The sequence below is a fragment of the Glossina fuscipes genome, unplaced genomic scaffold (genome assembly GCF_014805625.2).
Source record: "Glossina fuscipes isolate IAEA_lab_2018 unplaced genomic scaffold, Yale_Gfus_2 112, whole genome shotgun sequence".
Classification (NCBI taxonomy): domain Eukaryota; kingdom Metazoa; phylum Arthropoda; class Insecta; order Diptera; family Glossinidae; genus Glossina; species Glossina fuscipes.
In genome coordinates, this window is record NW_023998455.1 from 2,062,787 (window position 1) to 2,075,001 (window position 12,215).

The 12,215-nt window shown below is 36.1% G+C and overlaps 2 protein-coding genes across 2 annotated transcripts; one reads left to right on the forward strand and one right to left on the reverse strand.

Moving 5' to 3' along the window:
* Positions 1 to 6,576: 6,576 nt before the first annotated feature.
* LOC119639241 (stabilizer of axonemal microtubules 1) lies at positions 6,577 to 8,223 on the forward strand (the record flags this gene model as incomplete). The annotated part of the gene is made up of 1 exon (XM_038036524.1): positions 6,577 to 8,223. A coding segment is annotated over one exon (1,647 nt), but the record flags the coding sequence as incomplete, so codon positions are not given.
* An 839-nt stretch (positions 8,224 to 9,062) lies between these two features.
* LOC119639375 (WD repeat-containing protein 3) lies at positions 9,063 to 12,215 on the reverse strand. Its single transcript, XM_038036706.1, has 2 exons — positions 11,917 to 12,215; positions 9,063 to 11,851 (listed from the first exon to the last, which is right to left on the reverse strand). Exons 1-2 carry the CDS (start codon positions 12,072 to 12,074, stop codon positions 9,202 to 9,204), a joined length of 2,808 nt encoding a protein of 935 aa, XP_037892634.1. The 5' UTR covers positions 12,075 to 12,215; the 3' UTR covers positions 9,063 to 9,201.

Here is a 12,215-nt window from a genome sequence, read left to right on the forward strand (position 1 = left end):
TTCAAATGGCCTCTTCTTGTAATCGTTTTGTTTATTTTGGGCGCTTTCTTCTATGTCTTTCTTGTTTGTACACAGCATATAAATGAAATTTTCACTTAAAATTTATTTTATTATTTTTACTACAATCTAATTTTTATCCATTATTGTCATATTAATTGGTATTAACCAAATAATTTGTACGTATACTTTGTTCTTTTTGTTTGTTTTGTTTGTCACATATATCTATGGTATCTATATTTCGAACTATTATAATAAAAACTAAGAATTTGTAAACTTTTCAATTAACTGTATTTTGTATTGAGTATGTGTTAATATCAAATAAACTAATTTGGAAATAAAAAATTGAATCAAAACAATCAAAGGAAATTTTTATTAATTGTCTGATTTCAACCTATATGTATATATATATATATATATATATATATTAATATATCAATCAATCTACATCGACCTATATGTATATATATATATCTATATATATATATCTCATATATATATATCATTTATTTGATATGATTTGATGATTTATTTATATATATATATATATATTAAATTCTGTGGACGATGTTGTATCTGTGCAAAAGTGGAAAAAATTTACCACGCCTACCCGACATTATAGGGTATAAAAAATTTAATATTTTTCTTCTTATAAATATCTTCATAAAGCGCCGAAATAATTCACACAAACCGCATAAAGTACACAAATTCTTGGCCAATTTTTAAATTGGAATGCGTCTCAGCATGTCCGCCTCTCCGTCTCTGTCCATCTGTCTGCCTGTGCAACGGTTCAGTGTTTGTGGTAAACATTCTTCCCTTTGCGAAAATGAAGATATCGCCGATAAATTTTGCAAAAGAATCTGGAATTGAAAAAATCAGATGCGCTCGCTTCATATTATAGAGCATGAAAATGTTGTTCTTTTACTTCTTTTAGCTTTTTTAAGGATAACGGTAATGGGTAGAAAAGGTTCGGTCACGACCGAACTTTCTTACTTGTTTTAGGGATTTCTTAGGATAACAGTGATGGGTATCGAGTTGATCGACTTCATTTCTCTTACATCTTTTGCTTGTTGCTGAGGTAAAGTTACTTTTTATTGTAATCTATTTAATTTTGAACAAATAAAAAAAAAAACAGAAAATGAAAAAACAAAAAATGTTATTAGTAACTAACTTTTCTACGTCTCTCTCACTTCTCTTGACTGACTGTGACGTTACGTATGGTTAGCGATTAATTGCGATTGTTGGGGGGGGCAGACAATAATTATTAATTGATAAAGTTACACAATACGGGAAATAATACATACATACATAATTCGGTTTCATGTTTAGGCCGACATTTCACTTATCCACGGTGTACATGCACAAATCGAATGATAAGGTTTAAGAAATTTTGATATTAAACAATTAACTGCGTACCTGCAAGTGGATCACTAGATCATGAATGGGTCTTGATACATTAGATTTAAATGCGTACTTACGCTTGGACTATTGCATCTTGGCGAACTTTGAAAGCTCTTTCAAAAAATGTGTGATTTTATTTACATCACACACCGCGGATGTCCTACGGGGTAGATTAAGTTCGTGTAGATGTATGTGACATCCAGAAGAAGCTAGAGTAGATACAACTTTTGCTATACCGGTTGATTCAGAATTATATCCTAAATTGATTTATGCTTCGCTCTCTCCCTCTCTCTCTCTCTATCTCTCTCTGTCTGTCTGTCCGTCCACGCGTGAGTTGTTTCTATAGATTAGAGGAATTCTTTAGTTATTTTCATGCATTTTTGTATGTTAACGTAATTTGGCTGAGGGATGAAAGCTAAGGAAAATAAATTGAATCGGACCAATGCTCGATCTTTGGCCAAAAGCACTCATAGCACCAAATTTCGTCACAATATCTTGAAAATTGCAATCTCTGGAGTGAACACAAGAAATGAGATGGACAGATGGACAGACAAGCTTAGATCGGTTCGGAATCACTTACGCTACACTAAAAGTTGAAACTGGATATTGAATACATCCGCAAAAACTTAACATAACCTTGTACCGCAAGCGATGTAGGGTATAAAAAATGCTTACTTCAAAAGAATGCTAAAACAAATACAAGGTGTCCTCCACTGCGTACATTCTTCTAACAAATTATTAATTATATTCATTAATTTTCCATCTTGCGAATCAGAACTGGAAACCGGGAATCATTTATTCAGCGAAGTCTGTCGTGTGTTTGTCCGCTTCGTCATCCTTACAATTTTGAAACGTTGTTTAAAATAGATTTTAATTTAAGTTAACCGCAAATAGCGAATTCGAGCCAGCCAAATATTCTTCTTATTATTCCATGATTAAAATGGCAGACTGTAACAACGTACAACGTATGCTCTCAGCTAGAGCCTATCGACTAAGCTTCTAATTGTGTTTGAAGCAGCCGCAAAGGGGTTTAAAAATGTGTGAACGATATCAAGGAAAAGAAAGCAACATATAAATATTGTTTCGTTTTTATACCCTATACTCCATTTGTGTGGTACAAGGATATATTTAACTTGTGCAGATATATACGACATTCAGAGAAAGTTAAGATAAACGCAACTTTTATTACACCGACTGATTCAGAATCATTGCGTGAATCCATCTAAGCTTGTCTGTACCTCTGTACAGACGTCAACCTAAGCCTCGTAATTTTCTTCTTTGATGTAATTTGGTTTACCAACATATTTCAGCCCAAGGACGAACCCTAATGAAAATGATTCCGATTTGACCACATTTTGGACTTTTTCCCCAAAGTTGTTATAGGAATAAGTATAGGATGATGTTGTGGTCAAGAATGTTTTTTTTTTAGTAAAATGCTTGTCTGTCCGCCAGTCTTTCTTCACTAACTACGTTCAACGTAAGGTGTTGTAGAGTATTTAATGATGATCCACGTCCCACTCTAGTGTTTTCACTTGATAAAAAAGAAAAGAATTAGAACCAACGTACAAATAAAACTTACTTACCACTATTTCTAGTTTAGTCATCAGCAGGTGAATATAAAACCACCACCGTTAGTTGGCGATCATTATAGGATATCGTGAATTGCTTGAATTAATTTCCTTTGCTTTTCACCTGTTCGCCTTAAAAGGCCACAAAAGTTTTATAAAATAAAGATTTCCTAAACATTATTCAAAATATCGGGCACAAGTTTTACTTATTTTTCGGATAAAAGAAATATTTCATGACTTACTTCTCTTCGGTTAAAATTCTAGTAAGCTTAACAGAATATCATATTTTAGCGATTATATAAAATATAAATCCATCGGATTAAAGATCAAATTTATTGAATTACAATGACGTGAATTAATATAGAAATACGAATAGGTTAACAGGGATCGTGTTTCCAAAATTGAATTAAATGAAAATTGAAATAAATGTCATTAGTATAGTGTTTCGATTACGATGGAAACGTTGACGTTCAAGGTGTTTCATAACTCGTTCGCAATATAGTTTTAAGAGAAATTAAGAAATTATTCCTGTCGGGCCACATCTCTTCGTTTGGCGGAATAATTTAGGAAATATTGGATCTAATTAGCACGCGTCAATTACTAGGCAGCAGTTAGTCCTTATCTTTTCCACTTTCCTCACACCGTTGCAATTGTCACGGTTTTCCAAGCGGGAGACGTAATACTTACCGATTAGACACACAACACCTAGACAGCAGTCAGTCTTTATCTCTTTCTTTTTCTCGCTTCTTGATGCTCACACATGTGTTCGTGACTGTTAAAGAATTTTATGATCATACTTCATTTGAATGAATTGTTTTTGTTTTGTAAATATATAAAATGGATTTCATTATTACTTTTTTTACACGATTTTTAGGGAAATCATTCAAAGTGTTTTAATGTTATGCGACTTTTTAAAGATGTCGAACATAATTTCATAATAAATTACCCATATTCTGCGTGTACTTTTTTCCATGATTTTTTTTTTTTGCACGGTTCTCAAATGCACGTTTCTACTATGTAAAAAAAGATTGGGTATACATATACCTAACTAGACGAGCAGTCGCAATATCACAGACATTGCATTTCATGCATTTTGACGCGGATGAAGCAAGTTGGCTGCTGCACTTGGTAGAAGTAAAGAAAGAAACATTTTTCACAAATGTTTCGTTCACCATTGACCGGAAATGCAACATAATATATCAATAATCGCTTATTGAAGTGTCGGCGCCTGCGCCTGCGAAATGAAATAAATTAAATTAAAAAACGAAACGATCAGAATTAATTCAATTCAATCATCCAATGGAGTGGCAGGCTGAAAAGAGGGTGACGAGGGATAGTAAACTTTAGTGTTTTTCGTTCTTTCAATCATTATATCCATTTATTTTTTATATACTTTATGACATCTACAATTACGTATATATTAAAAGTCAGTGTATATTGAAATATTTGAGTAAAAATTTTTCACTTTGTTTAATCGTTTTGCTTAAGAATTTGCTGTTATACGTTTTTGATTTTATGAGAAAAAAATTTTTTAAAAAATATTTCTCGTTATTGTCGTCGTATACAAAATTTTGTTGAAATTGTTTTCGGCTGTGTTTAATTTTTTTTTTTTTTTTTTTGTTATATAATAATAATAATAATTATAATTTTTTTGCTCTTGTAATTGTGCAATCAAAATTCATTCCTCCTAACCATTATTCAACGAATTCATTTTATAAATATAATATAAACGCATTTAAAGAAAAATATAAAAGAAAGGAAACAATAAGGATTCGTTCCGCACACCTTCGACAGCATATCTTCGAAAGGAATAAGAAGAAAGCGCCGCTTGATGCAATAAATTTTTTTAATATTTTTTTGAATTTTTCTTACGAATTGAAAAAAAGGGAAAAAATTTTTCGTTTTTTTAACATTTTCCATATATAACAATAAGGAAGAGGAACTTGAACCGTTAAGATGTGTGCTGCGTAAGTATTGCTAATATTTTTTTTTAAACCAACACTCATTGCAAGGGGTAAGTGGAGTAAGGAGTTTGCGTAGCCCAGGACCAGCCAGACACCAGCTAAAGCAATCGCAAAGTCTTGCAGATAGGGAAGAAGACTTCATGGGCCATAGTCTTGGGAATTTTTTCTCATTCAGCGTGTAGCAGTAGAACGAAAGCTTTCTATGCATCTGCGCGGAAAAGTTTCTTTGTCACTTACCTAACAAAAGGCAAAGGTAATGTAGAGAGTTTATGAGTTGTGTCGACTCGGAGGATGTGGCATTGCTTCGCATCCTTTTAATCATAAATGTCGACAGATTTTTGATTAAACTTGTCTTTGGAAGCATTTCTGTTCAACCAATGACCCAAGCGATTGTATTTGCTATGAGATATATCCAGCAAGCATTGTTCTTTTAAAAGGAATCGCTTCAATTGTCGGCTTTTAGACGAATTTAAAAAAGAAACTGGACCTGGAAACGGGACTTATATAAGATACATCTGCCAATATATTCCGAAATTCCACTGTAAGAAAAAAAAATAAAATAAAATAAACTTTCGTGAAGAAAGCAGGGCCCTAAAGGGAAAAGGAAAGTTTATGTATTAAACCTGAAATCACTTTGCCTTGATAAGTCCATCCACAATCCATTTTTCGGCTGTTAACTCTTTGCAATTATTGATAATTACACATAGGCCTAATCCTTTTTCCTGCACGTTGGTCTAAGGACGACGCGAAAGATTTATGAGTGGCAGGCAGAATGCTTGGCAGTAAGTAAGTAATTCGCCTTATCCCGGAGAACAAATACTCACTAAAGTCGATTTTATATTAGGAAAAGAAAGCAATTTTCAACTAGGCTTTTGAGAATCCGCATATATCCGCATGTCCATAATCCCAATCAAGGTTGACCATCTATCTGCCATTAAAGTCTTTATGATCTCATAAAATTGCGATAGAATTTTGAAATTGTTCTCAGTTTGAGGCTACAGGTCAAGTTTGAAAATCAAATTGATGTCTGCCCGAAAACAAAAGGGGAAAATTTTAACAACCACATTTTGATTTAAGAACTTTTACAACAATGTTGTTAAACGCCGTTGCGAAGACGGACTCTAAACTGCCAAGTTTTTTGCAAGCTTTACTTCTTGGAAACGAATCATCTCGTCTCAAAGATGTCTTATTTGTAATATATCGCAACGGCTTTTGTAACTTTCCTGTTCTCTTTACTTAGTAGAGCTTTTCGACCTCTCAAAAGACGGGGGTTCAATTCTGTAATTCTTGCTGACTTTTCCAAGACATGCACATTCTCACAGAGATCATTCTTGATTCTAAGAATTTGAAGAGAGATTTTTCTAGCCTTTTTTTTGGACTTATCAACTTACATGAGCAATAAAACCACAAATTTTAAATATATTTTGAAAAATTGAAGAAAATTGAAGAGTCTTCAGCGAAGTGTATTCATAGAAAGGTTAACTATATTTCAAGAAGCCTTGAAGTGTTCGTAATTATAGGAATTAAATGGGGGCCTATTTTCAGGAAAATTAAAAAACGGGTATTTCTGAAAAATCGTAGGAATAAACATATTTATTTTTAAGCAAAACTCTTATTAAGATTATATTTCAAATTTTTAAAAACACATTGTACAATTGTATAGCGTGGTATGCAACGGGCCAGAGGAAGGTACGCATAATCAGAATAATGCAAATGTGGCATATAATCCGTGCGATAGCACTCCGCAAGCTGGATGTGGTGATTATTGTCCGCCGCGTTGTGATCCTTGCGTAGCACCTGCCGACTATACACCTTGTATTCAAGAGGCAGAGCAACCGTGTGAGTGCCGTTGTGATTGCGGTGACTATTCCGGCTGCTGTTACCAGCAACCGAGGCGCACTTTGCCGATACTTCCGCAAGGTTGTTTAATGCGTTCATCAGCCCCAATGGAAAGTGATACAATTTATAGGCGCTCGTATATCGGCAATTGCGGTGACGGACGCTCGAAACCGGTTTTACCATGCAATCATTTGGCGACTGTTAAAGAGCCGATGGAAAAGTGCACCATACAAAAACTGTCGTACAGGCCGCATTGGTGCGCTGCACGTACTCAGCCTATCAAGCCACATGAAAATGGCTTGCATTTTAAAGGGCCTCTATACGCGGTGTCGTCGCAAAAACATGATTTTGTGCCTAAAGGGTTTTGCAAACGTGAACCAATCGTTCCCCCTACGGGCATATGCACACCTTCGTCTCCACTCGAGCGTTGCACGGTGAATAGATTATCGTATATGCCGATAGATGTGTGCACGAATCCACCGCCAAAACCAATCGTGCAAACCGCTACCTATATTCGTCCCACAGGACCAGGAGAAAAATGCACCGTTCAAAAGCTTAGCTATTTACCAATTTGCATACCCCCTAAGGAACCTATGCCTTGGGCTGAACAAAAACGTTTATGTCCGCCGAAATATGAGAATTTATGCACCACCTATAATCTTAGTTATATACCTAATTGCTGCCCTCAGCGTACAGCTGCCATATTACCAAATACTGGTTTGAAGTTTTTGGGCACCGATCGGACGGACAATCACACCGTCTATAAATTAAGCTATGTAGGATCGGATGCACGCTATACTCGTCCACCAGCAATTTTACCCAGCAATGGTCTAGCAATGCCGACCGGACCAATGGAAAATTGCACGGTGCAAAAACTTTCCTATCAACCTTTCTGCATGGTCGGACGCACCACACCTATAAAACCAAAAGAGAATTGCATAAAACCAAGCGGACCATTATACTGTATAACTACGCAGAAACATGACTTTGTGCCGAAACCAGTTTGCCGACGTGCAGCTATCAAACCAATGTCATTGATTTGTCGTCCAACTGGTGGTATGGAAAAATGTACTATCAATCGATTATCATATCTGCCAGTAGACGTATGCGAGTATCGTCGCCCTGATGCAGTGGTACCTAAAGTGGGTGTGGAACGCAATGCAGGTCCCATGGAGAAATGCACTACCTATAAGCTTAGTTATTTACCGATTTGCATACAACCTAAAGAGAGTCTCCCTTGGGCAAATCAATCCAATTATGAGAAACCTACGGGTCCAATAGAAAAGTGCACCATACAAAAGTTGAGCTACGGGCCACCGGGGACGTTCTCGCGATGCGGATGTAAGTGCTTTTTATATATATATTTAACTTATACGTGTAAAAGGGGACTTGCATACCTTGCATTCGCGCTTAATGTTTGTGTGCGTAATAGGAACATTATTCATTTCGAATAATTCTAACAAATTGTAAATTTTCAACCATCGTATAATTGTATTGTCACAATAAAGTGAACGTTACGATATGCGACAATTTTTTCCACGCTTCGAAGTCGAACGAATGTCTCGACTTAACCTCAAAAATATCAAACGAAGAAGATGGTTATCTGCATTTTAGATGTGTTTTTAGCATAAAAAACTTAATTGGTGGACCAAAGGCACATTTAGCAATATGAAATTTCTCTCCCGTCCATATGTTTGATGAATCAAAAACAGGAAACAAATTTACTTTTTTTTTAGAACATTTTGTAGGAAATTTTCTTTAGTTTCTTCGCATATTATCGCAAGAGGGGTGTAGTCATCTAAATGTTTCGGTAATGGCTCCTATTAAAGTCTTTATAGAAAAATTAGACAAGACGCGATGCTTGATATTGCGGAAACCTAGCAATAATATTCAGATATTACGACGCCATCGTTCCTAAGATGAACCGAGTGATAATGTTATTCGGTTCTAGTTTATGTTTGCAAATATGAAATTCTAATATGGAAATTCGTTATCTCTCTCTCTCATCATTTTATTATATTTTCTTTCAGCCTGCTATAGCAAAAAACGGGATCCGTTAGAAAAGGTTAATGCCTGCGTACAGATTATGTAAACGAAAGACCACATTTGGATTACTTGTGATGAAAGAAAACTTTCAAAACTGAAAAATGATTGTTGTGCGTCCACTTCGTCATACAAAGTCATATTTTCACGTCCAAGCAGTCTTCAGCAATTTATATATGAAACAACTTGACTTGCACAAAAAAAGAAAATTAAATAAAAAAAAAACATTGGAATACTTCTACACGGAGAACTTCGTAGATCGATCTATATAGGTATTCTTCATTAATGTATTTATATCTCTCTGTAATATATGTGTTGTACGCTATTTAAACATATTAAAAACATTTCATTTTTATTTCACTTTATCTTAATCTTAAGTCTTCTTAATTTCATGCCATATGTATAAGTTGACGTTTAAGCGTCTCACGTTGACGTCGTTTCTTTTCCCGTTTCTTTTTATCTTGAAGAGCTTCGTAGAAAAGTTCAATGTCTTCACGTTTTTCCACCTCGGTTTGTAACAGGCCCAGGCTATGTAAATTGAAGCCAATGCAATCACGTAAAGCATTTACCTCGGACGTTAATAAATTTATGATCTGTTGCAGCAAGGATTTCATATGCCTAGCTCCACTTATCGGTTTCATATGTATCTTAAACAGAAACATTGTCACTTTGCTAATCAATTCAATTTCATCGGATCGCTTTTCTATTAGTGAGGGTAAGCGTGTTAATAACTCGCAAACCATGGGAAATGGTAATAATAGTAACGCCTCCTCCAGATCAGAAGATCTAATGCGTGCGAAGGTAATTAAAAGAAAATCGGTAGTAGTTTTCACATCTAACGCCTTCATTAAAGGATGTAAAGTGGGCGTTATCTCACCCTCCAATTCGTATTGTTTGCATACATCCAAACATTCCAAAATTGATTCGGCCGCCTTTTCGGAACCGACAGTTTTTTTCGATGGCAATTTCAAGCCCGGTAACAAAGCCATACCGTGATCTTCGCCCGTAGCCAATTTTTCATTTTCCATTTCCTCGCGTTCTTCTTCCTGAATGTCCTGTAACACTATCGGTTCATCGGTGCGTTCGAATAAGCGCAAAGTGCGATCCGAGCCGCACGTAATCAAATAACGACCATTCGAGCTTATCGCCAAACCGTAAGCTTCCCCTATATGCCCCGGCAGTGTGATGATTTTGTCGAAAGTATCAGCATCCCATTGCTTTATCTTTCCATCCTTACCACAAGTAAAGAACATATGAGTTTTGGCGATGAATTGCAATGCCATTACCGAATCATCGTGAGCAAATAGCGACCGATGACAATCGCCAAAATCTAAACCCCAGATTTTTACATTGCGATCTGCCGAACCCGTTGCTATTAGGGTTGAATCGTAAGATATATCCAAGCACAATATCGGCAATTTATGACCATACAAAGAGAGATAGAATTTAAACGTATCTAAAAAGAATACCTTAACTGTCGAATCTAACAGACCCACAGCTAAATATTTCATATTCGGACTGATTTGCACGCAAAGAACGGATTCCTCCAACTTTAAGGTATTCTTATGTAGTAAAGATAAAACTTTGACTTGCCTCGAATTGGCCATCGGCGTTACTCTATCTACATCCGTTTCTTTAATGTTAGCATCAATTAGCTCGAATGTCCACAATTTTACTGTACAATCACTGCTGCCGGTTGCACATCCCTTTTGATCGGGTAGCAGTATTATAGACCATAATTCTTGATCGTGAGCAGGTATCTCCTCTACAATATCAGCGGCTCCTACATCTACTATTAGAAGTTTTCCAGACTTTAAGCCCAACAAGACATAGCGATCTCCCGGCGTGAAAACACAACTTAAAATATAATCTGTACTTACAGAGCGTAAGCACTGCATTGAATCACGATTCCAGAATTTAAAAGATTCCGCCGAGCCCGAGCCAATAGCTAAGCCATCTGAGCTAAAGCAGACACTGCGCACTTCGGATTGATGGCCTTGCCAATTGAGAGAACGTAACATTTTGGCATCCTCATCTTTGGACGTAGTCTTCATACTATACAATTGCACGCTATTATTTGCTAAACTAACTAAGATTCTTAATTCATTTTGACCACCTAGTAGTATATCGAGCGATTTGATTTTCTGTCTTGTTTTTATACTATTTAAGCGCTTAATTTCGTCTGATAAACTTAAATTCTTATCATTGTTATCGTCTTCTTGTTCTTCTTCTTCGGGTTCTTTAATCTGTTTGGCTTTTCTAGCTTTTTTCAAACGTTTAGCCAAACGTTGCTTAGCTTCATCTTTCGTGCAAAAGTAGAAATTTTCGATCAGATCATTTGTGCCATGGCAGCTAAGGACTCGCTCCGATGGATCTGCTATTAAGTTTACACACCTGCCTTTGCCCGCTCTCTGTATAACTCCGCAATTCATAATATTAATAGGAGATATGGTATCGTCGTCGTCAACACTTAAGCCTTCTATTGCGTTTGCTGAAGCATTTGTTTTAACGTCATTAGAGTCTTTCCTGGTTAAACGATAAACATTCATAGTACTCTCCCCACAACCGGCCACCATTAGGGCGCCCGTGAAAGCCAAAGCCCACACTTCGGTACGATTATCGACAATTGTTTTAAAACAGAATTGTGTCTCCAAATTCCAAAATTTAATTTGAGTATCTTTCGAACTGCTTACTGCGATATGGTACACAGCTAGACGTTCTAAAAAGTGAGCATCCGTTATGGGAGCATTGTGACCTATCAATCTTTGACGTCCCGCCTGTTCCAAAGTATCCACAACCACCAGATCGGTATCTAAACTGCCCGTTATTAAACGTATACCTTGGTCATCATAACGCAAGACGGATACAGCACTCTTATGCAAAGCTAAAAAGCAAATACTTTCTTCGGGATTCGACAAATCGAATATTTCCACCGCGCCGTCGACGTAACCAACAGCGACATGTAGACGATCAGGCGAAGCGCGTAAAGCCGTAACTTCTTGTTTGTCTCTTCTTAAAGTTAATACGCGTTCACCTAACCTGAAAGTTGGCATATTCATTCATCAATTAAAGCAATTCGATTTTTCACTTCCCGCTTACCTTACCTTAAATCCCATAAGATAACATTCTCAGCAGCGGCAGCGGCAAAATAGCGTCCTTGGATTCTATTGTAAATAGCGAAATTCACATTTGCTCTGCCGCTCGCTATTATATTAAAACTATCAACAGCACGATAAGCCAAATATTGCTTAGTTAGACCCATTTCTAGTTACTTATCACTTTAATGTGTATATTAAGATGTAACACTCGACTAAGCCAATAAGTTTTGTGGCTCATAAAATAAATGTGTTTACAAAAATTTTAATGAAATTAATCTTCCCTTGATCCTCGCGTATGCATGTTA